Raw genomic sequence first — 24,071 nt, forward strand, 5'->3', positions numbered from 1 at the left:
TAAATGTTCTGGCAAAGCTCTCTCTCTCCATCCTGCATCCAGCTTGTCCCCATCTGACCTCTGGTTCTTGGGATGTTAGCCAGCGGCCTGTCACCTGATCTGAAGATTTTGTGATTTGCCAGCCCCCACAGCCCCATGAGCGACCAGTCTGCCATGTGATGTGCTGACTTTGGGTTCGTCAGGCCCTGCAACCATGTGAGTCAGGAGAAGCCCCCAGCCTGACAGCTGACTCATGGATTTGGGACTTGCCTACCTCTATAACTGCGTGAGCCATTTCCTTAAACTAAATGTCTCTCTCTATGTATTTATATATATATATGTCCTTCACTGGTTTTGCTCCTCTAGGGAGTCCAGCCTAAGACACATATACATACCCTCCTCTCAAAAAAACAATAAAACAAAGAGAAACAAATCAAAACATAGATGATGGTTATCTTTATGGCCCATAAAACATTTGGAACATGCAATATTTGAGACATAGTTATATTTAAAAAATTATTCATTGCTTATCTGAACAATGCTTAAATTTAACTGGGCATCCTATCTTAGTTTGTCTTGGTGGGTCTTTTCTGTTTGTTTCTTGGCTAAATCAGGCAATCCTATAGAAGTTCCAAATATGACATACATTCTATTGCATGCTGCATGTTTATTTTGGGATGTCACCTTGGTGTGGTGGGTAAGAATGGCTTTGAATTCCAGTTCTGATAGCTACTTCCTAGCTAAGGTCAAGCTATTCAGCCTCTCTGAACCTCAGTCTCGTGGTGTGTAGAACAGTTTTAAGAGAACATTCCACAAGACCATTGTGAGAAACAAATGAGATAACATATGAAGCACTTAGTAGAAGTGCCTGGCACATATGGGTGCTCAATAAAGTAATGATATCATTTACCTTCTAAAAAAACTCACCTTCCTTCCTTTTTGATATGGCAAACATAATGGCCACTCATTGTAGACGTTCCCATGTGACTGATGAATGCAAATAATTCATATGCTACGAAAAAGGAAACAACTCAGTTACAAGGCAGCATTTCTAGAAATTAAGAGCACTTCTGATCAGAGTTTAAAACAAAAAATAGTGTAATCTGCTTGCAATGTTTAGCTTTGAAAAATAAAGTCTCCTTACATTGCTACGCTGACAACACACACACACAACCAAAGTGACACCAAATTCAACCTGAAAATTCAGCTACATGATAGCAAAACACAACATCAACTATCAAAGTGCCAAAAAAAATAGTTGCCATTGAGTCAGCTGTGACTCAATGTGGAATTATGTTCCATAGAGTTTCAATGGTTGGTTTTTCAGAAGATCTCCAGGTGGTTCTTCTAAGGTACCTCTGAGTGGACTTGAACCTCCAGCCTTTCAGTTAGCAGTCATGTGCATTGACCATTTATGCCACCCAGGAACATTAAATTCATATTTGGGTGGGGATTAAGAATCCCACAGCCCAGTAGAGCAGAAAGCTCATGGGTCTAAGAGTAGGGACAGCTCTAACACCATAAGCAGTGCAATGGTAAGTTGTTTTCATCTCTCTGAGACTGTTTCTTCATGACAATGAGAAATCCACCCACTTCACAGGGCTGTGTGAGGCTTAAATGGGAAATTTAGACTAAGATACTATATAACTGTTAGGATTATGAGAAAGATGGCAGATAGCTTTTATTGTTTATGGAAAGGGATATTGCTTCACAAAAGATTTCTGATTTGTCCATGATTATTGACTAAGCAGGATTAAAATTCAAGCTTCATGATTTCTGAATAAGGAGACATATAGCCCTTTAGAGGGTGAAACCAATGTTTATCCTTTAACAAGCACCTTCTGCCATCTAGTGCAGCACTTTGTAACAAATCCATTTGACTGAATTTCATCTCCAATTTCCCAGCCAAACCTAGACCAACACAACACAAAGTGGCTTAACACATCCAAAAATGTCATTAAACCCCCAAAGGCATTTTCCCATCTTTGCTTAAAAACAACTCATATGTATGCTCTGAATCATAAAAATAAAGAAAGCAATTTACCATAATTCTTAGTCCTATAATTAAAATTAAACATGTTCATCAATATAAACAACTACCCTACGCGTTATTCAAGACTTCCTGCTAGGAACCAACAGCAAAACAGAGAACCTCCGTCAACACCTCAACAGGTAAGAAGTCCCAGTTTCTATTTGTTTCCAAAGATAAAGTCAAGGTCAATAAACCAGACAGGGAAGGTACTGCTAAAACTTCTGAGTTCCTGAGGTCCTCTTCCAAAAAACAGCACCATTATACACAATCCAAAAAAAAAAAAAATAGAATCTTTTTTGTAGAGATAGAAAAGATAGTCTGTGGCAAGGTAAATCATTTCAAAATTTTTAACTTTCAGCAGAGAAATTTTCAAAGCACCCTGAAGAGCTAGACAAAACTGCCTAAATCACTATGTCCTGTAGGGAGTAATGTCCCCCTAAATAACCAGAGTTAAACTGTCTCTGATACTAACGTCCTTTCTTCTTACTTTCTCTCCCAACAAATCTTATTCCTTTTCTGAACTCTAGGAAAATGTCTTTCTAACATTAAGAAATTTTAACATGAAAAATTTTACTACCACCACCCCATCCCACATGATAGCAACTATTCTCTTTGATTTTGTTCTTTGAGAAAGTACTGTCGGAAAAATTATACAGACCTTGGAAGGTAAAACAGGTGGGTAGCATGCCTTGACATGGGGAGGAAGGGCACCCAAGGACTATCTAGGGTAGGGACTGGCAAACTAGGAGGCCAAATTGGGCCCACGGCCTGGCCTCTTATTGTACTGCTGAGGTGGATGGGGATGAGGAGAACTAGAAGGAGGAAAACATGAAATAGCATGTATATGACCCACAAAGCCTATAAAAACATTTATTTTACCGAAATGTTTGCCAGCCCCTGGTGGAGGGAATAACTTAGTTCTTCTCACTGTTTACTACTGATTAAGAGTCCTAAACATAATAAAGTTATGTGTTAACAGATAGATTTTTGTCCAGTAGAGATGCCAAAAATTTCTGTCCAGTGGAAGAGATCACCTCAAGGATGTATGCTTCTCATGGAGGTTGAATAATTTTATATCTACCCCAGCAATCTCATCCAAACATTTCTCTGTCAAACTGTCTTTAGTGCTCTTTGAACACCTTACAATATCTAATTGATCCCTCATTAATGAGTTAAATAAAATCTTTGACATGTGTTCATTATATATTTGCCTGAGAGTCATGATTTCACCTTCTTGAAAATTATAACAACACATAATGACCAAAAGTGACTGTAGATCTAGGAATGCCTTTATATTAATTTATATTTTAAAAATCAGCATAGCATCTACATACATTTGAAAACCAGTAGCTTCTTGTGAGGACATGACACAATATTTAGTCAGTGTACAGTTGCTGTTAGGTGCGGTTGAGTCGGTTCCAACTCACAGTGACTCTAGGTACAATAGAACAAAATACTGCCCAGTCCTTTGCCATCCTCACAATCATTGCTATGTTTGAGCCCATTGTTGCAGCCACTGTGTCAATCTATCTCTTTGGTGGTCTTCCTCTTTTTTGCTGACCCTCTGCTTTTCCAAGCTTGATGTCCTTCTCCAAGGAACGGCCCCTCCTAATAACATGTCCAAAGTACGTGAGAGAAAGTCTGGCCATCCTTGCTTCTAAGGAGCATTCTGGTTATACTTCTTCCAAGACAGATTTGTTCATTCTTCTGGCAGTCCATGGTTTATTCAACATTCTTCACCAACACCATAATTCAAAGGCATCAATTCTTCTTCAGTCTTCCTTATTCATTGTACAGCTTTTGCATGCATGTGAAGTGATTGAAAATACCGTGGCTTGGGTCAGGCACACCTTAGTCTTTGCTTCTTAACACTTTAAAGGTTTTTTGAAGCAGATTTGCCCAATACAACACGTCATTTGATTTCCTGACTGCTGCTTCCGTTGGGCATTAATTGTAGATCCAAGGAAAATGAAATCCTTGACAGCTTCAATATTTTCTCTGTTAACCATAATGTTGCTTATTGGTTCAGTTGTGAGGATTCTCTATGCGGAGGTGTAATTCATACTGAAGGCTGTGGTCTTTGACCTTCATCAGTAAGTGCTTCTTTCACTTTCAGCAAGCAAGGTTGTGTCATCTGCATATTGCGCATTATAAAGAGTCTTCCTCCAATCCTGATGCTGAGTTCTTCTTCATATAGACCAGCTTCTTGGAGTATTTGCTCAGCATACAGACTGAATAAGTATGGTAAAAGGATACAACCCTGATGCACGCCTTTCCTGATTTTAAACCACGTAGTATCCCTTTTTTCTGTTTGAACAACTGCCTCTTGAACTATGTACAGGTTTCTTGTGAGCACAATTAAGTGTTCTGGAATTCTCATTCTTTGCAATATTATCCATAATTCGTTATATGATCCACTCAGTCAAATGCCTTGCATAGACAATAAAACAGACGTAAACATTTTTCTGGTATTCTCTGCTTTCAACCAAGATCCAGCTGATATCAGCAATGATATCCCTGGTTCCATGTCCTCTTCTGAGTCCACAGTTAGTGCTCAAAATACACAAACATCAAAAGACTCTTGTCAAAATCCATCAAAAAACCCCAGAGGCTTTACAGCCTTTTGGTGAGATAAACCCAAACTGGGTTTTCTAATTAAGTGTTTTACCCAGGTGCAGATTATCTAATAAACAAGGTAAGCACAGTCTTACTGGTGCTTACTTACTAATCTGTAGTGAACAATTTCACATGGGTCTCACCACATCAAAGACGTTGCTTATCAAAGATGTGGTGGAACCCATGTGAAATCGTTCACTACAGATTAAAGTAAGCACCAGTAAGCCCGTGCTTACCTTGCTCCCTGGATCATCTACCCCTGTCAGGGATTATAAATTTTATAAGTAGCTTTGATTCTGTAGGAAGATGCTGTGGGCTTAGGAGAGAGACAGCATACCTAGAAGCAGAATCTTTGATGTGGTGAAAAAAATGTGAATTTGTTCACTACAGATTAGTAAGTAAGCTTAAGTAAGCCCGTGCCTACCTCGCTTGTTAGATAATCTGCTCCGGACCTGTCCCCAACTCCCTCTATACGTCAGGAAGGAAAACATGATCCCCAATATACCAACACTTGACTCACACTGTATATTTGCAAATAGTTGCTTCTTCCACCAGCTGGATTTCCCTCACCCCTGCTCTAAGAAAAAAATCAGTGAGGGGGAAAAGTTGGAGCTTTTAGAAAACATCTAAATTCACAAAAAAGAGAAAGAGAAAAATCTGGGCAAATCGAGGCTACTTAAGGCAGCTGAGCAAAAAGCCAAAAATCTGTTGCCATTGAGTCAATTCCTACTCATAGCAACCCAGTAAGGCAGAATAGAACTGCCCCATAGGGTTTCCACACAGGAGCTGGTGGATTCAAACTGCTGACCTTTTGGTTAGCGGCCGTAGTTCTTAAACACTGTGCCGCCACAATACGGATCAAATCTTAAAGGGTCTACAAATTGCTGCCCCAACCCCAGTCAGCTCAAAATTACTAACCCTCCCTTGATTTCTCTTTGTTGCTGCCCAGAACTCCAAATATTAAACACTTCCCTTGTCATGGATTGAATTGTGTCCCACAAAAATATCTGTCAACTTGGCTAAGTCATGATTCCCAGTATTGTATGATGTGTACCATTTTGCCATCTGATGTGATTTCCCTGTGTTATAAATTCTACCACTTTGATGTAATAAGATGAATTAGTGGCAGTTATATTGATGAGATTTATAAGATAGTGTCTTAAGCCAATCTCTTCTGAGATACAAAGAGAGAAGCAAATAGAGAAACATGGGACCTCATCATAACACCAAGAAAGCAGTGCTGAGAGCAGACTGTGTCCTTTGGACCTGAGTTCCTGTGTTGAGATGCTCCCAGAGCAAGGGAAGACTGATGACAAGGACCTTCCTCCAGAGCCGACAGAGAGAGAAAGCTTTTCCCTGGAGCTGGTGCTTTGAATTTGGACTTCTAGCCTACTGGACTGTGAAAGAATAAACTTTTCTTTGTTATAGCTATCCACTTGTGGTACTTTTGTTATAGCAGCACTAGATGACTAAGACAACCCTCCAAGTTCAATAGTTCTCAGTCATTCATACTTTAGTGTAAATTAGTTTATTCCACAGAGTGGCTTCCTCTTAACTCCCAGCAGCACCATTGAAAAAAGACCAGAAATTGCAACCACTGCTCAAGTGAGGGTAAAAGCAGCACCCAATTGCACTGTGTGTGTGTGTGTGTGAGTGTGTGTGCACGTGTGTATGTGTGTATGGTGAGTGTGTACGTATGAGTATGTGTGTGTGTATGTGAATGTGTGTGTGTATGTGAGTGTGTGTGTGTGTGTGTGTGTGTGTGACTCTCCAGGAGACCCCTGGCGCTCAGCTTCTCTGTGGAGCTGCACCCGGGCTCCCAGATCCTATTCCAGGCTGCATTCCTCAGGGAGTGCTGCCTGTGGGGAGCTCTATCATTAAGTAAAGGGAATCTCTAATTCCACTCCCTTGCTGGAAAATCTCAGCTGTAAAGAAAATGTCTGAACCATTACACCGATGTGGCTGAAGCAGGCAGAGCAGGCTTTGAGCAATCTCGGCCTAATCACATTTTAATTACATTGCTAATCAGTGAGTTCTTTTTAAAAAATAAATAAATGCTCACTAAGTGCAACACAGAAACATAAAATGATTTTGCAAATGACAGAAGCCCAGACAGGGCTTCTCGTTTTTTGAGATTTTTAAAAACTCAACAGAAAATCAGGTACTAGCCTTAAAATGTGTTGTTAGATGCTGTAGAGTCGATTCCGACTCATGGTGACTCCTGTGTGTTCCCTAGGGTTTTCAATGGCTGAGTTTTTGTAGGTAGATTGCCAGGCCTTTCTTCCCAGGTGACTTAGGGTAAATTTGAACTGTCAACCTTTTGGTTTGTAGCCCAGTGGTTAACCGTTTGTGCCTCCCAGGGACTCCTTTTAAGCGAATTAGATATCATTTAAACAGAAGAGTTTCAGGCAATGATATTACTTCCTTATCCAGAAAGATGACAGTCGTGATTTTTAATTAACATAGTCCCTAAAGGAAAGATTCGATATGAGAGTTTCTTTAATCCCTGTCTTTGTAATACCATATTTTACCCAAATAAGGCATGCGTTATACGTTTTCTCAACCCCGTGACCTCTTTGTGTGCTTTCTTCCTGAGCGTGTCGTGCACGTTATATGTGTGGGTGTGTTATTTACATGGGCATGTTACATGTGGAAAAAAATACGGTAATCACTTTTTCCAATTCAAATACCTGCTTTCTTACTATTTTCAGCATTAACCTGCTGTAGGTAATGTCCCAATAGCCATTCCCCTTCTTTTGGCACTAGGCAATTGTGCTCTGATTTTGATTTTAAGGTTGTTGTTGTTAGCTCACGTAGACGCACACACACAAAAAAACCAATGCCATCAAGACTCATAGGAATGGCTGGTGGATTTGAACTGCCAACTCTTTGGTTAGCAGCTGTAGCTCTTAACCACTAGCACCACCAAGGCTCCATAGTGACCCTAAACTCATTGCCATCAAGTCAATTCCGACTCACAGCAACAGAGTAGAACTGCCCCATAGGGTTTCCAAGGAGTCGCTAGTGGATTCCAACTGCCCATCTTTTGGTTAGGAGCAGAAGGCTTAACCACTGCACCACCAGGGCTCCATACCAAAAAACCAAACTCACTGACGTGGAGTCAATTCCAACTCATAGTGACCCTATATCTTAGCTACAGCAGAATCATCTAGAAAAACAAAACAAAACCCATTGCCATCAAGTCAATTCCAACTCATAGTGACCCTATAGGACAGAGTAGAACTTCCCCATAGAGTTTCCAAGGAGCACCTGGTGGATTCAAACTACCTACCTTTTGGTTAACAGCCAAACTATTAACCACTACACCAGGGTTTGCAAACCACCTAGAGGGTTTGTTAAAACACAGATTGTTGGGCTCAGCCCATAGAAATCCTAATTCACTAGGTCTGGGGTGGGGCCCAATAATTTGCATATCTAACAAGTTCCCAGGTGTAGCTGATGCTGATGTTTTTAGTCCCAGGAACACAGGAACCACTGCCTTAAGGGAACCAGCCCTTCCCTTCTCAGCTCACAAATTAGCAAGAGAGATGTCTCCACCCTTAGGCTACACCCTTAGGAGCATGGCCCAGCCCTGGTCAACCTCCTCAGTGACAGGCGTGGGGGTGGGTGCATGACAGAGAAGTCTGGGACAATGGTTCTTTCTGCTGAATTTCAACCTAGAAAAATGTAGTCGTTTAGAAGCACTGGCAGCCATCCTGTGACCATTAGGGAGTGCAACTCAGACTGACCCCCATGCGTCTGTCAGTTTGTCGTACTGTGGGGGCTTGTGTGTTGCTATGATGCTGGAAGCTATGCCACAGGTATTCAGGAACCAGGAGGGTCACCTATGGCAGACAGGTTTCAGCTGAGCTCCCAGACTAAGGCAGACTAAGAAGGACCCAGTGGTCTACTTCTGAAAAGAATTAGCCAATGAAAAATGTAGAATAAAATTCTAACTCACAAAAAAAGACCGGACTTACTGGTCTGGCAGAGACTGAAGAGACCCTGAGAATACGGTCCCCAGACACCCATTTAGCTAAGTAATGAACTCACTCCTGAAGATCACCCTTCAGCCAAAGATTAGACAGGCCCATAAAACAAAATGACACTAAAGGGGCACACCAGCCCAGGGCCAAGGACTAGAAGGAAGGAGGGAACAGGAATGCCGGTAAAAGGGAACCCCGAAGGTCAAGAAGAAAGAGTGTTGACATGTCATGGAGTTGTTAACCAATGTCACAAAACAATACATATACTAACTTTTTAATGAGAAACTAGTTTCTTCTGTAAACCATCTAAAGTACAATAATAAAAAAATAATAATAAAAGAAGTGAGTAGAGAAACAAAGGGATCTCATACTACCAAGAAAGTAGCATCTGGAGCAGAGTGTGTCCTTTGGACCTGGGTTTCCTGTGCTGAGAAGCTCCTAGTCCAGGGAACAATTGATAACAAACACCTTCCTCTAGAGCCAACAGAGAGAAAACCTTCCCCTGGAGCTGACGCCCTGAATTTGGACTTCTAGCCTACTAGACTGTGAGAGAATAAACTTCAGTTTGTTGAAGACAAAAAAAAGAATTAGCCAGTGAAAATCTCATGAATAGCAGCAGAAAATTGTCTGAGATAGTGCCGGAAGATGAGCCCCTCAGGTTGGAAGGCACTCAAAAGACAATGGGGAAGAACTGCCTCTCAAAGTAGAGTTGACCTTAATGAAGTGGATGGAGTCAAGCTTTCAGGATCTTCATTTGCTGACATGGCACAACTCAAAATGAGAAGTAATAGCTGCAACCATCCATTAATAATCAGAGCTTGGAATGTACAAAGTATGAATCCAGGAAAATTGGAAATCGTCAAAAATGAAACAGAACACATAAACATTTATATCCTAGGCATTAGTGAGCTGAAAGGGACTGGTATTGGCCATTTTGAATCAGACAATCATATGGTCTATTATGCTGGGAATGACAACTTGAAGAGGAATGGCATTGCATTTATCAACAAAAAGAACATTGCAAGATTCATCCTGAAGTACAACGCTGTCAGTGATAGCATTATATCCATATGCCTACATGGAAGACTAGTTAATATGACTATTATTCAACTTTACACACCAGCCACTAAGGCCAAAGATGAAGAAATTGAAGATTTTTACCAACTTCTGCAGCCCTGAATTGACTGAACATGCAATCAGGATGCATTGAGAATTATTGGTGATTGGAACGGGAAAGTTGGAAATGAAAAAAGAAATGATCGGTAGTTAAAAAATACGGCCTTGGTGATAAAAACGATGCTGGAGATCACATTACAGAATTTTGCAAGACCAACTACTTCTTCATTGCAAATACCAACATGACAGCGACTATACACACAGACCTCACCAGATGGAATACACAGGAATCAAATTGACTACATCTGTGGAAACAGATGATGGAAAAGCTCAATATCATCAGTCAGAACAAGGCCGGGGGCCGACAGCAGAATTTGCTAATATGCAAATTCAAGTTGAAACTTAAGAAAATTAGAACAAGTCCACAGGAGCCAAAGTACGACCTTGAGTATATCCCACCTGAATTTAGAGACTAACTCAAGAATAGGTTTGCCGCGCTCAACACTAGTGACCGAAGACCAGATGAGTTGTGGAAGGACATCATACGTGAAGAAAGCAAGAGGTCGTTAGAAAGACAGGAAAGAAGGAAAAGACCAAAATGGATGTCAGAAGAGACTCTGAAACTTGCTCTTGAACATCTAGCAGCTAAAGCAAAAGGAAGAAATGATGAAATAAAAGAACTGAACAGAAAATTTCAAAGGGTGGCTCAAGAAGACAAAGTATTATAATGACATGTACAAAGAGCTGGAGATGGAAAACCAAAAGGGAAGAACACACTTGGCTTTTCTCAAGCTCAAAGAACGGAAGAAAAAATTCAGGCCTCAAGTTGCGATAGTGAGGGATTCTATGAGGAAAATATTAAAAGATGCAAGAAGCATCAAAAGAAGATGGAAGGAATACAGAATCGTTATACCAGAAAGAATTGGTCAATGTTCAACCATTTCAAGAGGTAGCATATGATCAGGAACCGATGGTGCTGAAGGAAGAAGTCCAAGCTGCACCGAAGACATCAGCGAAAATGCAAGGCTCCAGGAATTGACAGAATATCAACTAAGAAGTTTCAACAAACGGATGCAGTGCTGGGAAGTGCTCACTCATCTATGCCAAGAAATCTGGAAGACAGCTACCTGGCCAACAGACTGGAAAAGATCCATATTTATGCCTATTCCCAAGAAAGGTGATCCAATCAAACTTGAAAATTATTGAACAATATCATTAATATCACATGCAAGCAAAATTTTGCTGAAGATCATTCAAAAGCAGCTGCAGTAGTATATTGAAAGGGAACTGCCAGAAATTCAGGCCAGATTCAGAAGAGGACGTGGAACCAGGGATATCATTGCTGATGTCAGATGGATCCTGGCTGAAAGCAGAGAATACCAGAAAGATGTTTTCCTGTGTTTTATCAACTATCCAAAGGCATTTGACTGTGTGGATCATAATAAATTATGTATAACATTGCTAAGAATGGGAACTCCAGAACACTTAATTGTGCTCATGAGGAACCTGTACATAGATCAAGAGGTAGTTTTTTGGATAGAACAAGGGCATACTGCATGGTTTAAAGTCAGGAAAGATGTGCAACAGGGTTGTATCTTTAGCCATCCCTATTCAATCTGTATGCTAAGCAAATAATTCGAAAAGCCGGGCTATATGGAGAAGAATGGGGCATCAGGATTGGTGGAAGACTCATGAACAACCTGCAATCTACAGAGGACACAACCTTGCTTGCTGAAAGTGAAGAAGACTTGAAGCACTTACTGATGTAGATCAAAGACCACAGTCTTCAGCATGGATTGCATCTCAACATAAAGAAAATACAAATCCTCACAACTGGACCAATAAGCAACATCATGATAAATGTAGAAAGGATTGAAGTTGTCAAGTATTTCATTTTACTTGGATCCACAATCAACACACATGGAAGCAGCAGTCAAGAAGTCAAAACACACATTTCATTGGGAAAATCTGCTGCAAAGGACCTCTTTAAAGTGTTGAAAAGCAAAGATGTCACCTTGAAGACTAAGATGCACCTGACCCAAGCCATAGTATTTTCAATCACATCATACGCATACAAAAGCTGGACAATGAATATGGAAGACAGAAGAAGAACTGACACCTTTGAATTGTGGTGTTGGCAAAGAATATCGAATATACCATGGACTGTCAAAAGAACAAACAAATCTGTCTTGGAGGAAGTACAGCCAGACTGCTCCTCAGATGCAAGGATGGCAAGACTATGTCTTACATACTTTGGACATGCTCTCAGGAGAGATCAGTCCCTGGAGAAGGACATCATGCTTGATAAAGTACAGGGTTAACAAAAAAGAGGAAGACCCTCAACGAAATGAATTGACACAGTGGCTGCAACAATGGGTTCAAGCATAACAACAATTGTGAGCATGGCACAAGACCAGGCAGTATTTCATTCTGTTGTACATAGGGTTGCTATGAGTCAGAATCAACTCAATGGCACCTAACAACAACATGCTCAAGGTTGTACTTCGGCTCTCAGGGACTTGTTTTAGCTTTCTTCAGCTTCAACTTGAACTTGTATATAAGCAATGGATGGTCTGTTCCACAGTTGGTCCCTGGTCTTGTTCTGACTACTTCTGCATTGTCTCTTTCCACAGATGTAGTCGATTCGATTCCTGTGTATTCCATCTGGTGAGGTCCATGTGTATAATCACCGTTTTTATTGTTGAAAAAAGGTTCCAATAAATAAATTGTTGGTCTTGCAATATCATGCAATCTCCCCCGTCATTTCTATCACCAAGGCCATATTTTCCAACTATCGATCCTTCTTGTTTCCAACTTTTGCATTCCAATCACCAGTAATTATCAATGCATCTTTATTGCAGGTTTGATCAATTTCATACTGAAGAAGTTGTTAAAAATCTTCAATTTCTTCATCTTTGGCATTAATGGTTGGTGTGGAAATTTGAATAATAGTCGTATTAACTGGTCTTCTTTGTAGGCATATGGATATTATCCTATTACTGAAAAGGTTGTATTTCAGGACAGATCTTGAAATGTTCTTTTTGATGAAGAATACAATGGCATCCCTCTTCAGTTTGTCATTTCCGGCATAGTAGACCTATTCAAAATGGCCAATACCAGTCCATTTCAGCTCACTAATGCCTAGGATATTGATCTTTAAGCGTTCCATTTCATTTTTGACAACTTCCAACTTTCCTTGATTCATACTTCCTACATTCCATGTTCCAATTACTAATGGATGTTTGTAGCTGTTTCTTCTCATTTTGAGACATGTCATTTCAGTACATGAAGGTTCCAAAAGTTTTATTCCATCCACTTCATTAAGGTCAACTCTAAGGAGGCAGCTCTTCCCCATTATCTTTGATGATGACCTGAGGGACTCATCTTCCGGCACTATATCAGATGATGTTCTGCTGCTATTCATAAGGTTTTCACTGGCAAATTTTTTCAATAGTAGATCGCCAGGTCATTTTTCCTAGTCTGTCTTGGTCTGGAAACGCCACTGAAACCTGTCCACCATGGGTGATCCTGCTAGTATTTAAAATACCAGTGACATAGCTTCCAGTATTGCAACACTCAAGCCACCACAGTACAACAAACTGACAGACAAGTGATGGATATGATACATAATTGGCCTAAAATTAGGTATATAAATTATGATATATCTATGTAATGAGATATTATTAGTATATGTTCAATATTACAGATCTGCATATAGGTACACCCAGAATTAGGGGAAAAAGCAGGTTACAAAATATCATGTATGGTGCAATTAATTACTTTTGGGCGCGGCCTTTCTAGCCATAATCTTGTGACTCCCACCCAGGCAATTGGGTGGGGCTGTGCAAATAATTGTGGCCCACCAAGAAGATTGGTTAGTTTTGCCTTAAAAGAATATCAATTCCAATACAGAAAGGAGAGCTCACCACCACCAAAGAAGGAGAGACCTGAAGCAGAGACCTGAAGCTGAGACCCACAGGAGGCGATGCATTGGGCTTCCCAGCCCACGGAGCAAGAAAGTTGAGTGCCTTTGGGCAGAGACTGAGGGCCAAGAAGTCTACGTCCGACCCATGAATTTGGGACTTGCCAGCCTCCACAACCACGTGAGTCATTTCCTTTATACAGTTCCTGAGTTCGGTGAGATGTTGCAGTGAATTAGGTACCCTAAAGATGGGAGGGAGAGTGCTGAGGGGAGAAAGAGGGGTTGATGTTAGAGACAATGGAGTGGTACAGCAGCTGGAAAGTTGGGCATTTGGGACATCTTTAACCTCCGCCTCATAGGAGCCAGCTTTGTGCTGATCCTTATAAAAGAAATTATTTGTTTAGCATGTATAGAATAGAATGTTATATTTTATATTCATTTTTATATATTTGCACAGAAAGTTCTAAAGAGTATACACAAAACACTAACAGTGATATGGCTGGATAGTAAGATCGTAATTTTTATTTTCCTCTTTTCATATAACTATATCTTCTCAAGTTCTAAAGATTAATATATATCACTTGATTATAAAAAATAAATAATATAAATGTTAACTTTTTAAAAAAGAAAAAGAAAGAAATGACTGATGTATAAATTCAGGGGCTAATGCAGCAAAGTTAGGAAATCATGTTTTTCCTTTCTTTTGATTTGAACAATTTAACGTAACAGGACACTGCCAATTCCTCCAGAGGACACTTAGTGGGGGCAGCAGAAACCTACCCCTGAGACTGCTCACTTCCTAGCAATCAGGTAATCATCCAGTCATTCATTTGCTGATCATTTACCGGGCCCAGGCACAGTGCAGGGGAAGCTATTTAGCAAATATTTGCTTTTCTGTAAAATCAGACTCAAAATGCATTTGGTGAGTTAGAGTGGTTCATGCTTTTTGTTTTTTCTAAACTAAATTTTTCACCTATTACTGCTCTTATATTCTGCTATTCCATATGTGATTTCTACTGGTGCATGGAAACCCTGGTGGAGTTGTGGTTAAGAGCTCGGCTACTAACCAAAAGGTCAGCAGTTCAAATCCACCAGATGCTCCTAGGAAACCATATGGGGCAGTTCTACTCTGTCCTGTAGGGTCACTATGAGTTGGAATCAACTTAATGGCAATAGGTATTGGTGCATCACTGCCTCCCTCCCTACCCCTTCCCCAAGGTCACAGAGTTTAACGCATAAAACCCTTAAAGGATGCTTGAGAGCATCATCATGGTATCCTATTCAAGGACCCAACTCAAAAACTCAGCAGCGCCAGGAATATCTGCTGATCTCCCTGAGAACAGTTAAGTCCCAAAGGAAAAATGTGGCCACTCTGTATCGTTAATGACCATCTGCAAGAGAGTGGTTAGGGCCTCCAAGCCCAACTAGAAGAAAGGAAATCCTAATGATCAAACTCACTCTTACTGCAGCCAAATACCCTGGCAGTTTTACAATGGCTCCATCTTGTGGCTTACTCCTTCTGTGAGAAGGACTGATCATCCCCAATGAGAAGTCCATTACAGAAAATCAATGAGCCGGTGAACCAATGGACATGAAATACATAATAAATCCTGCTCATGAATTATTGAGTAACTTGTCCATTACTGCTTTTAGTATTTTAGGCAAGTCAGTGATTTTCAAAAAGTAATACAAGAGCCGTTACATAAATATGGAAGCTGGGAACAACATCTTATCCTTCTTTTTACCCATTTGGGAATAAAACTGTTTCAGTGGAGGAAATTCTAATTTTATATAAAAAAGAAGGAAGTCTTCTTCCCACCCTCTCTCTCTAGCTGTGGTCAATACATACATGTTAGGTCTGGAAAGACCACTACTGGCCATTTTAAAATGATAAATGGCACCACTTACTGTCAATGACTGGGCCAAGGGTGTGAGACTGCTTTTAAACTGTTTTTAAAAAAACACCATCATGATCCTAAAAATCAAACACCTATGCTCATCTAAAGACTCCACCAAAAGAGTAAAAAGACCACCTACAGATTGGGAAAGAATGTTCAGCTATGACATCTCCGACCAGTGCCTGATCTCTAAAATCTATATGATTCTGTTAAAACTCAACCACAAAAAGACAAACAACCCAATCAAAAAGTGGGCAAAGGATATGAACACGCACTTCACTAAAGAAGACATTCAGGCAGCTAACAGATACATGAGAAAATGCTCTCGTTCATTAGCCATTAGAGAAATGCAAATTAAAACTACGATGAGATTCCATCTCACTCCAACAAGGCTGGCATTAATTCAAAAAACACAAAATAATAAATGTTGGAGAGGCTGCCGAGAGATTGGAACTCTTATACACTACTGGTGGGAATGTAAAATGGTACAACCACTTTGGAAATCTATCTGGCATTTTCTTAAAACGTTAGAAATAGAACTACCATACAACCCAGAAATCCCACTCCTCAGACTATACCCTAGAGAAATAAGAGCCTTTACACGAACAGATATATGCACACCCGTGTTTATTGCAGCACTGTTTACAATAGCAAAAAGCTGGAAGCAACCAAGGTGTCCATCAATGGATGAATGGTTAAATAAATTATGGTATATTCACACAATGGAATACTACACGTCAATAAAGAACAGTGACGAACCTGTGAAACATTTCATAACATGGAGGAACCTGGAAGGCATTATGCTGAGTGAAATTAGTCAGAGGCAAAAGGACAAATATTGTATAAGACCACAATTATAAGTTCTTGAGAAATAGTATAAACTGAGAAGAACACATTCTTTTGTGGTTATGAGGCGGGGAGGGAGGGAGGGTGGGAAAGGGTTATTTACTGATTAGTTAGTAGATAAGAACTACTTTAGGTGAAGGGAAGGACAATACTCAATACACGGAAGGTCAGCTCAGCTGGACTGGACCAAAAGCAAAGAAGTTTCTGGGATAAACTGAATGCTTCAAAGGTCAGCAGAGCAAGGGCAGAGCAAGGGGACTTCTAAGTCAATTGGCAAAATAATTCTGTTATGAAAACATTCTGCATCCCACTTTGAAATGTGGCGTGTCTGGGGTCTTAAATGCTAACAAGAGGCCATGTAAGATGCATCAATTGATCTCAATCCACCTGGATCAAAGGAGAATGAAGAACACCAAGGTCACACGATAACTATGAGCCCAAGAGACAGAAAGGGCCACATGAACTAGAGACTTACATCATCCTGAGACCAGAAGAACTAGATGGTGCCCGGCCACAACCGATGACTGCCCTGACAGGGAGCACAACAGAGAATCCCTGAGGGAGCAGGAGAACAGTGGGATGCAGACCCCAAATTCTCATAAAAAGACCAGACTTAATGGTCTGACTGAGACTAGAGGAATCCTGGCGGTCATGGTCCCCAAACCTTCTGTTGGCCCAGGACAGGAACCATTCCCGAAGACAACTCATCAGACATGGAAGGGACTGGACAATGGGTGGGAGAGAGATGCTGACGAAGAGTGAGCTACTTGTATCAGGTGGACACTTGAGACTGTGTTGTCATCTCCTGTCTGGAGGGGAGATAGGAGGGTAGAGAGGGTTAGAAACTGGCAAAATCGTCACGGAAGGAGAGACTGGAAGGAGGGAGAGCGCTGACTCATTAGGGGGAGAGTAAGTGGGAGTATAGAGTAAGGTGTATATAAGCTTATATGTGACAGACTGACTTGATTTGTAAACTTTCACTTAAAGCACAATAAAAATTATTAAAAGAAAAAAAATCATGAAAATAAATGCTCTCTTTTAGACGAAAACTTCCAAGGTCCATGAAGAAATTTTACCGAAAGGAATAGACAAAGTCAAATCTGGTGCTAAACTATGGAGTCCCCACAGTCCAGGTGATGGGACTCTAAGTTAGCTCAAGTCCTTATCAGGTGACAGTGGCCTGAGCAGAGTGGCAGACTGTGCTATTTATGAGGAAAAAGGATCTGTGCTAACTCCTCAATAATGGCAAAGGTTTTAATATGCAGTGATAAAAGGGAAGGGCATGAGCCAAGTGCACAGCAGTGAACGCTCAGGCAATCCCCAAGGCAGGAACTTACTTCCAGATCCATCCTTGACTCTAGGTCCTTCAGGCTTGGCCTCAGAAATAATGTTTGCATTGGCATTATTCTCCATCCCAATCACAAAGTCGCTGTCCTCTTCAAACTCAGGGTGACCGAAGATCCAATCCAGGGCTCTTTCCAGGTTATGATTCTAACAAAATAAAACATTTTGACATTGCATACAGTCCCCAGACCTCATTATATCCTGACCATTTGAGCCAGGATGTCAAGCAGATAGGACAGAGGGCCAGAATTCATTAGTCCTAAGTGCCTCTGAGCAAGACACTCTGACTCTGTGGATGAAATGCACATTCAGAAGGCATTCTGCAAGTCTTCCAGCCAAGGTCTGTAACTGGATTCACTGGGAAACAGCTCTGAGCAGCCGAGCAGCATGCCAAAGCTCACATCAGTTATAGCTCAGAATTTCTGTAGGCTGGTGCTGATAAGGATGGCGTACAGAAAGCCAAAGGGTACGGCATTCATTTACACACAGCCCTTTCTACAGTCACTAACTGCGTACAGCACCCTCCCTAACAACTGCATTTTGTCCAGGTAACCACGCACCAGAGGGACACCAGTGCGAGGGCCTCTTTTCCCTGAAGGTTGGTGGAGTGGTTGATGAGTTTCAGTACAATTAAGACTCATGCCTTGATTAACAATGACAACCCTAGTTGGTTAAGTAATTTTTAACTGAACTACACGCAATTCAAACCAAGTAACCACTAAAACCTTTCAGACTTCCCTTGTTTGTGCTTTCACTGGTTGGTTAAAGAATCTGTTTAGACACAGTCAGCACTTCCAATATAAGTCAGCATGTAAAGTAAGCAGAGCCCGAGAAAGGACCCCGAATGTAACAAACTCTGGCTAGCTATTTCGAGCCTTTTAAAGGGAAACAGATCTCTCCTGCCATATTCCCACGAGCCAAGCAAGACCACTTTGGCCTCAAAAAGGACACCTAGCAGGCAACACTCAGGACAGGCCAGCAGAAATCTGCAGCAGACATACACCAGAAAGTGAATTACGGCTGTGCCAAGGAAAGATGGGTTTAAAAAAAGGTACTTTCTCTCAATAGTGAACATACATCTGTACTACAAGAGGAAGACTTCTCTCCGCCCCTCAGTGGCATGGTCCCTTCTCACCGGTAATATCAGGATTCCTGGCCAATGCACGTCATGTGTAGCCACCAACTGTCAGTGGAGCCTTGCATGATGCCGTGGTGCTGAACAGTTTTCAGTGGAGCCTTTTCCAGACCAAGACAGACTAGGAAGAAAGGTCTGGCAATCCACTTCTAAAAATCAGCTACTGAAAACCCTACGCATCACGACCGTCTGATCCACAACTGATCATGGTGATGGTGCAGGCCCAGACAGTACTTCTTCCATTGCACATGGGATCACCAAGAGTCAGGGGCCAATTCAACAGCAGTTAACAGCTATCAGAAAAACCTTCTCTCTCTAGAGGGAACTTCAATGCAGTCTTCTCTATGAGGACTTTTGAGAGGACTTTTGAGGGGCATTTCTCTAAGGTCTTGGTATCAGAAAAGCATTACTTCTCCTTAAGGACTGTCTTACTGAACACTGAACATCACACATTCCTTCTTTACTCTAAGACCACCGGCAAGCAAGCTCAAAGTCAAATCTGTGGGCTCCTGTTGAGTAATATTCAAGATGATATGGAGTTTCTTTCAGTTTCATCATCTTGTCCAGCTTTATTATCTCTCTATTCTTAAATCCTCTGTACTGATTCCCTCAATCACTTAGCTTTTTAAATACTATATGCAGATACACATTTGTGGGCCACAGTGGAGTACAGGGTCAAACAAACATGATTCAAAATGATCAAAGATGTTGTAAAATCTCAACCACTACAGTTAGAAATACAAAGTATCTCCAGTAAGAGGAAGGCACCCACCCACACACACACACACACGCACACACACACATGCTCTCTCTCATGCTCACCGTTGCTCGGAGTGCCTGAACAGCCTGATTTCGCTGGAACCCCATGGAGGTGATGATGGCTACAATTTCCTCTGGAGGCTTGTTATCCAAACCAGTAGCACCGAAAGCTGACGCTCCAGCAGAAGCTGCTCCTCCGTAGCCAGGTATGGTCAGTGGTTCAGCAAAATCTAGGGAAAACAATCAAACTCAGGCCTTTTTCTTTTTTGGTCTTGGATAGACAACACTTCAGAGCTTAGAAGGAAAGATGCCTACAAAGTTACAATAATCAAGGCAGCCTGGCAATGGCATAAAGGCAGGCATGTGGATCACTGGAATAGAATTCATAGTCCAGAAATAAACCCATACACCTATGGCCAATTAATTTTTGACAAAGATGCCAAGACCATTTAATGGAGAAAGAATAGTCTTTTTAACAAATAATTGCTGGCACAACGAGATACCCATATGCAGAAGAATGAATTTGGACCCCAACCTCACACCAGGTACAAAAATTAACCCAAAATGGATCAAAGACCACATGTAAGAGCTAAAACCTTAGAAGGAAACACAGGGGTAAATCTTCATGACCTTGGATCAGGCAACGATTTCTTAAATATGCCACCAAAAACACAAGCAACAAAAGAGAAAATAAATTGGACTTCATCAAAATTAAAAGTTTTTGTGTATCAAGGGACACTACCAAGAAAGTGAAAGGCAACCCAGATAATGAGAGAAAAAATTGCAAATCATAATCTAACAAGGGTCTAGTATCCAGAATACATAAAGAACTTACACAACACAACAATAAAAAGATAAACAAGGCAATTAAAGAACAGGCAAAGAACTTAAATAAACATTTCTCCGAAGAAGATATATGAATTGCTAATAAGCACATGAACAGATGATCAACATCATTAGTCTTTAGAGAAATACAAATCAAAGCCACATGTGATAAAACTTCACTTCCACTAGGATAAACCCACCCAATAAATAAATAAAGAAAGAAAGAACAGGCAGAGAACTTAAATAAACATTTCCCCAAAGAAGATATACAAATTGCTAATAAGCACATGAAAAGATGATCAACATCATTAGTCTTTAGAGAAATACAATTCAAAGCCACATGTGATAAAACTTCACTTTCACTAGGATAGCTATAATCAAAAACAGATAATAACAAGTGTTGGCGAGGAAGTGAAAAACAAGAAATACTTGCACATTGCTAGTAGGAATGTAAAATGGTGCAGCTGCTTTGGAAAACAGATTAACAGTTCTTCCAGTGTTAAACTTTGAGTTACCATATGACCCAGCAATTCCATTCCTAGGTATATATACCTGTGGGGTAAAGAACCTAGTTTTACCCCAAGTAAGGTGGCCTTTGTCCTTGGCACCAGAGAAATAACCCTTGGAGTAACTGGAGTGCCTTGGTCTGGGACTTCCAGGCCACACCTGAGAATTTGTCACCAGCTAGACTAGAAAAGAATAACCTGAGAAGCTGATACCAGCTAGCCTCAGGGGGCATAATTTAGCCTATCATGTAGGACTGGATGATAAAAGCTCTAACACGGAGGCTCAAGAGCTTCCGGGTTGGTGAGAACATCTGCTCTCAGGAGGGTAGTGCATCTCTGGGGACACGAAAGCTCTGGGTTGGGAACCCTTTCAGGCTTCACCCTATGCCTCTCTTTGTTTATATCCTTTTTAGCTATAATAAATCTGTAGTAGTAATTATTTTTTTTTTTTTAGTAATTATGGTGTAGTCTCTGTGAAGTCTATGAGTCATTCTAGCAAATTATCAAAACTAAGTGTTAGTGGGAGCCAGAAGGTGAGAAAGTATGGGTGCCATGTGGGCTCCCAAGCTTGCTGCCAGCATCCTGAAGGGATTGTGGGAAACCAGCTCCAAGTTTGTGGCCAGCAGACCAAAATACTGGGTGTCATGTGGGCCCCCCAAACTTGCAGCTGGCTTCTGCCTATTTGGCAGTTTGAAGGATGGTTTCCTTCTAACTTGTGAGCCCTCTGGGTGGCTAGAGTCAGAGAGAGAGGGTGCCACAGGGGTGGCTGGCGATGACGACAAAGAAGTGGGGATGTGAGGACTGGATCCATCTCCACATTTTGGGCATGAGATTCATGCTCATCCTGACCACACACTCCCCAAGAGAAACAAAAACACATGTCCACACAATGGCATTATTCATAATAGTCAGAAAGTGGAAAGAACCTAAATGTCCATCAGCTGATGAACAGATAAACCAAAAGTGGATTATCCATACAGTGGAGTATTATTCAGCAATAGGAAGCAATTAACTCTGATACACGCTACAACATGACTGAAACTCGGAAACATTATGCTAAGCGAACAAAGTCAGACACAAGAGGCCATATATTGCACGATCCCATTTATATGAAATGTCCAAAATAGGCAATTTCATAGAGACAGAAGGTAGATTAGTGTTTGCCAGGGGGTGGGAATAAAAAACTAATGGGCTTGGGGTTTCTTTTTTGGGGGACAAAAAAGTTGTAAAGTTAGATGGTGGTGATGGTTGCAGGACACTGAATATAATAAAAACCACTGAACGGTATATTTTAAAAGGGTGAATTATATCTCAGTAAAGCTGTTATTTAAAGAAAGAAGAAGGACAAAGTTCGTGAGTTCAGTTGGCTACCCTGGCAAAGCCCCCCACTCAGCAGACCATGAACTAGAAAGTCATTTTCTGAGGCACACTCACAGGGACATGGCAGGACCAAGACTCAGCATCACTGAAGGTCACTCAGACTCCAAAGCCATTCACCACTTCCCAACCACCTACCCGGCTCTTCCATGTGAATAATGATCCAGTTGAAGGCCACCTCGGCTCCCATATTTCCAGTAAAGTACACAGCCTTCCGACAGGCTTCTAGAGGGAAGCCCATTTCAGCCAGCTGCATCACTGAAGACTCATCGATGTCTGATGCTGTGGAGCACAACAAGATATTCTGGGGTGAAAATAAACTATTTCTCTTTATCTGGGCTTCTCTTCATCCCCTTATCCACATCCTACCAAAAAAGGTGCTGTTTTGTTGGGTATGTGGGTAGTGGTTTTACTTCCCTTTTTTTTTTTTTTTTGCTTTAAGCCATCCAAATATTACATTATTTGAGCTGAGCTCATATCTTTGACTTAAATAGAGAAACCATGGCAATCACTTGAACAATTCAAGCACTAAGAAACAATTGCCTGATTTCAAACGGGGACATTTAGTGTGTTCCAGAACCACTTCCGCCTCCCGGATCATTCTCAAGACCTCTGTAGCAGCCTCTCTCCTGACTGAAATGTGAAGGTAAAAGCATTACCTACGAGTCAAAAAGCCTGTTCCTTAAATCTCACAGAAAGTTACAGAAGGTCTTTACGTACATCTAGCAACATCAGTGAGTAATCAGCTATGGGAAGTACAGAGCCCAAATGTTAAGGATAGAAGGAGAGAATATGTTTTTTAATTGAATGCAATAAAGAAAAGATATTAAAAGCGATAGCTTTACAACTCTAACAGACTCAGACGAAGAGGATTCTGTTTTCTTAATGATATATTCATATTGATACAAATGGATCTGTGTGTACATATATTTGCACATACATAGGTAAGCTTGTATATACACACACATATATTCACATTGCTATAGATGGATCTGTGTGTGTACATATATTTGTGTATACATATGTAAGCTTGTACACACACATATGTATTCATATTGATATAGATGGATATGTGTGTACATATATTTGCGTATACATAAGTAAGATTGTACACACACACACATATTCACACTGATAGAGATGGATCTGTGTGTGTACATACATTTGTGTGTACATATGTAAGCTTGTACACACACACACACGATGCTCTCAAATTGCATTAAAGGGGAGAAAAACACAGTAGCCCAAAATATATCCCTTCTGTTTTCCATGTCCTGAGGTCTCTAATCTATTGAAAATTCCACACACCCCCCCCAACCCCCGCCCCAAGACGGCAATCAGTAGAAGAACTGCAGAATGGTAATAAGTAGCAGAGCTGAGATTCCAGCCCAGGGCTGGTTGGCTGTCACACTAAACACGGCCCACAGACATCACCATGTCACTAGTTTACCTTTACTGCTAACTCATCTGGCAAGCCAAGAACTGTTCCCGCCCAGGTAAAGCTGCACATATACAAGTACAGAGAAATGCCCCTTTGTTGAACGTCCACAGACAATAACAACTGTAGGACACTGAGAAAAAAATTTAGAAGACACATACGGTCTATCAGTTGGTTCATCAGGCGATCTGGAAATTAAGGGAGAAGGTAGAAAGTGAGACCAAACCATGTAAAAGAGTTTTAGAAAAACAGTTGATCCAGGACATTCCCAAACTCGCAGGCCTCCCCTCAA

General features: G+C 41.0%; 1 protein-coding gene across 3 annotated transcripts in view; it reads right to left on the minus strand.

The window, feature by feature from the left end:
• Positions 1–24,071, minus strand: part of USP13 (ubiquitin specific peptidase 13) — a 150,772-nt gene that overhangs the window by 4,750 nt on the left and 121,951 nt on the right. The window contains exons 16-20 of one of the 3 annotated variants that reach the window (XM_003412873.4): positions 23,941–23,967; positions 22,480–22,623; positions 19,697–19,863; positions 17,733–17,886; positions 907–991 (exon numbers count right to left, since the gene is read on the minus strand). In XM_003412873.4, the coding sequence (XP_003412921.2) occupies positions 907–991; positions 17,733–17,886; positions 19,697–19,863; positions 22,480–22,623; positions 23,941–23,967 (577 nt within the window). Of the gene's footprint in view, positions 1–906; positions 992–17,101; positions 17,205–17,732; positions 17,887–19,696; positions 19,864–22,479; positions 22,624–23,940; positions 23,968–24,071 lie in introns of those variants that run through there. The other 2 variants (XM_064279711.1, XM_023551495.2) reach the window with 2 other exon arrangements.

The sequence above is a fragment of the Loxodonta africana genome, chromosome 1 (assembly GCF_030014295.1).
Source record: "Loxodonta africana isolate mLoxAfr1 chromosome 1, mLoxAfr1.hap2, whole genome shotgun sequence".
Taxonomy (NCBI): Eukaryota; Metazoa; Chordata; class Mammalia; order Proboscidea; family Elephantidae; genus Loxodonta; species Loxodonta africana.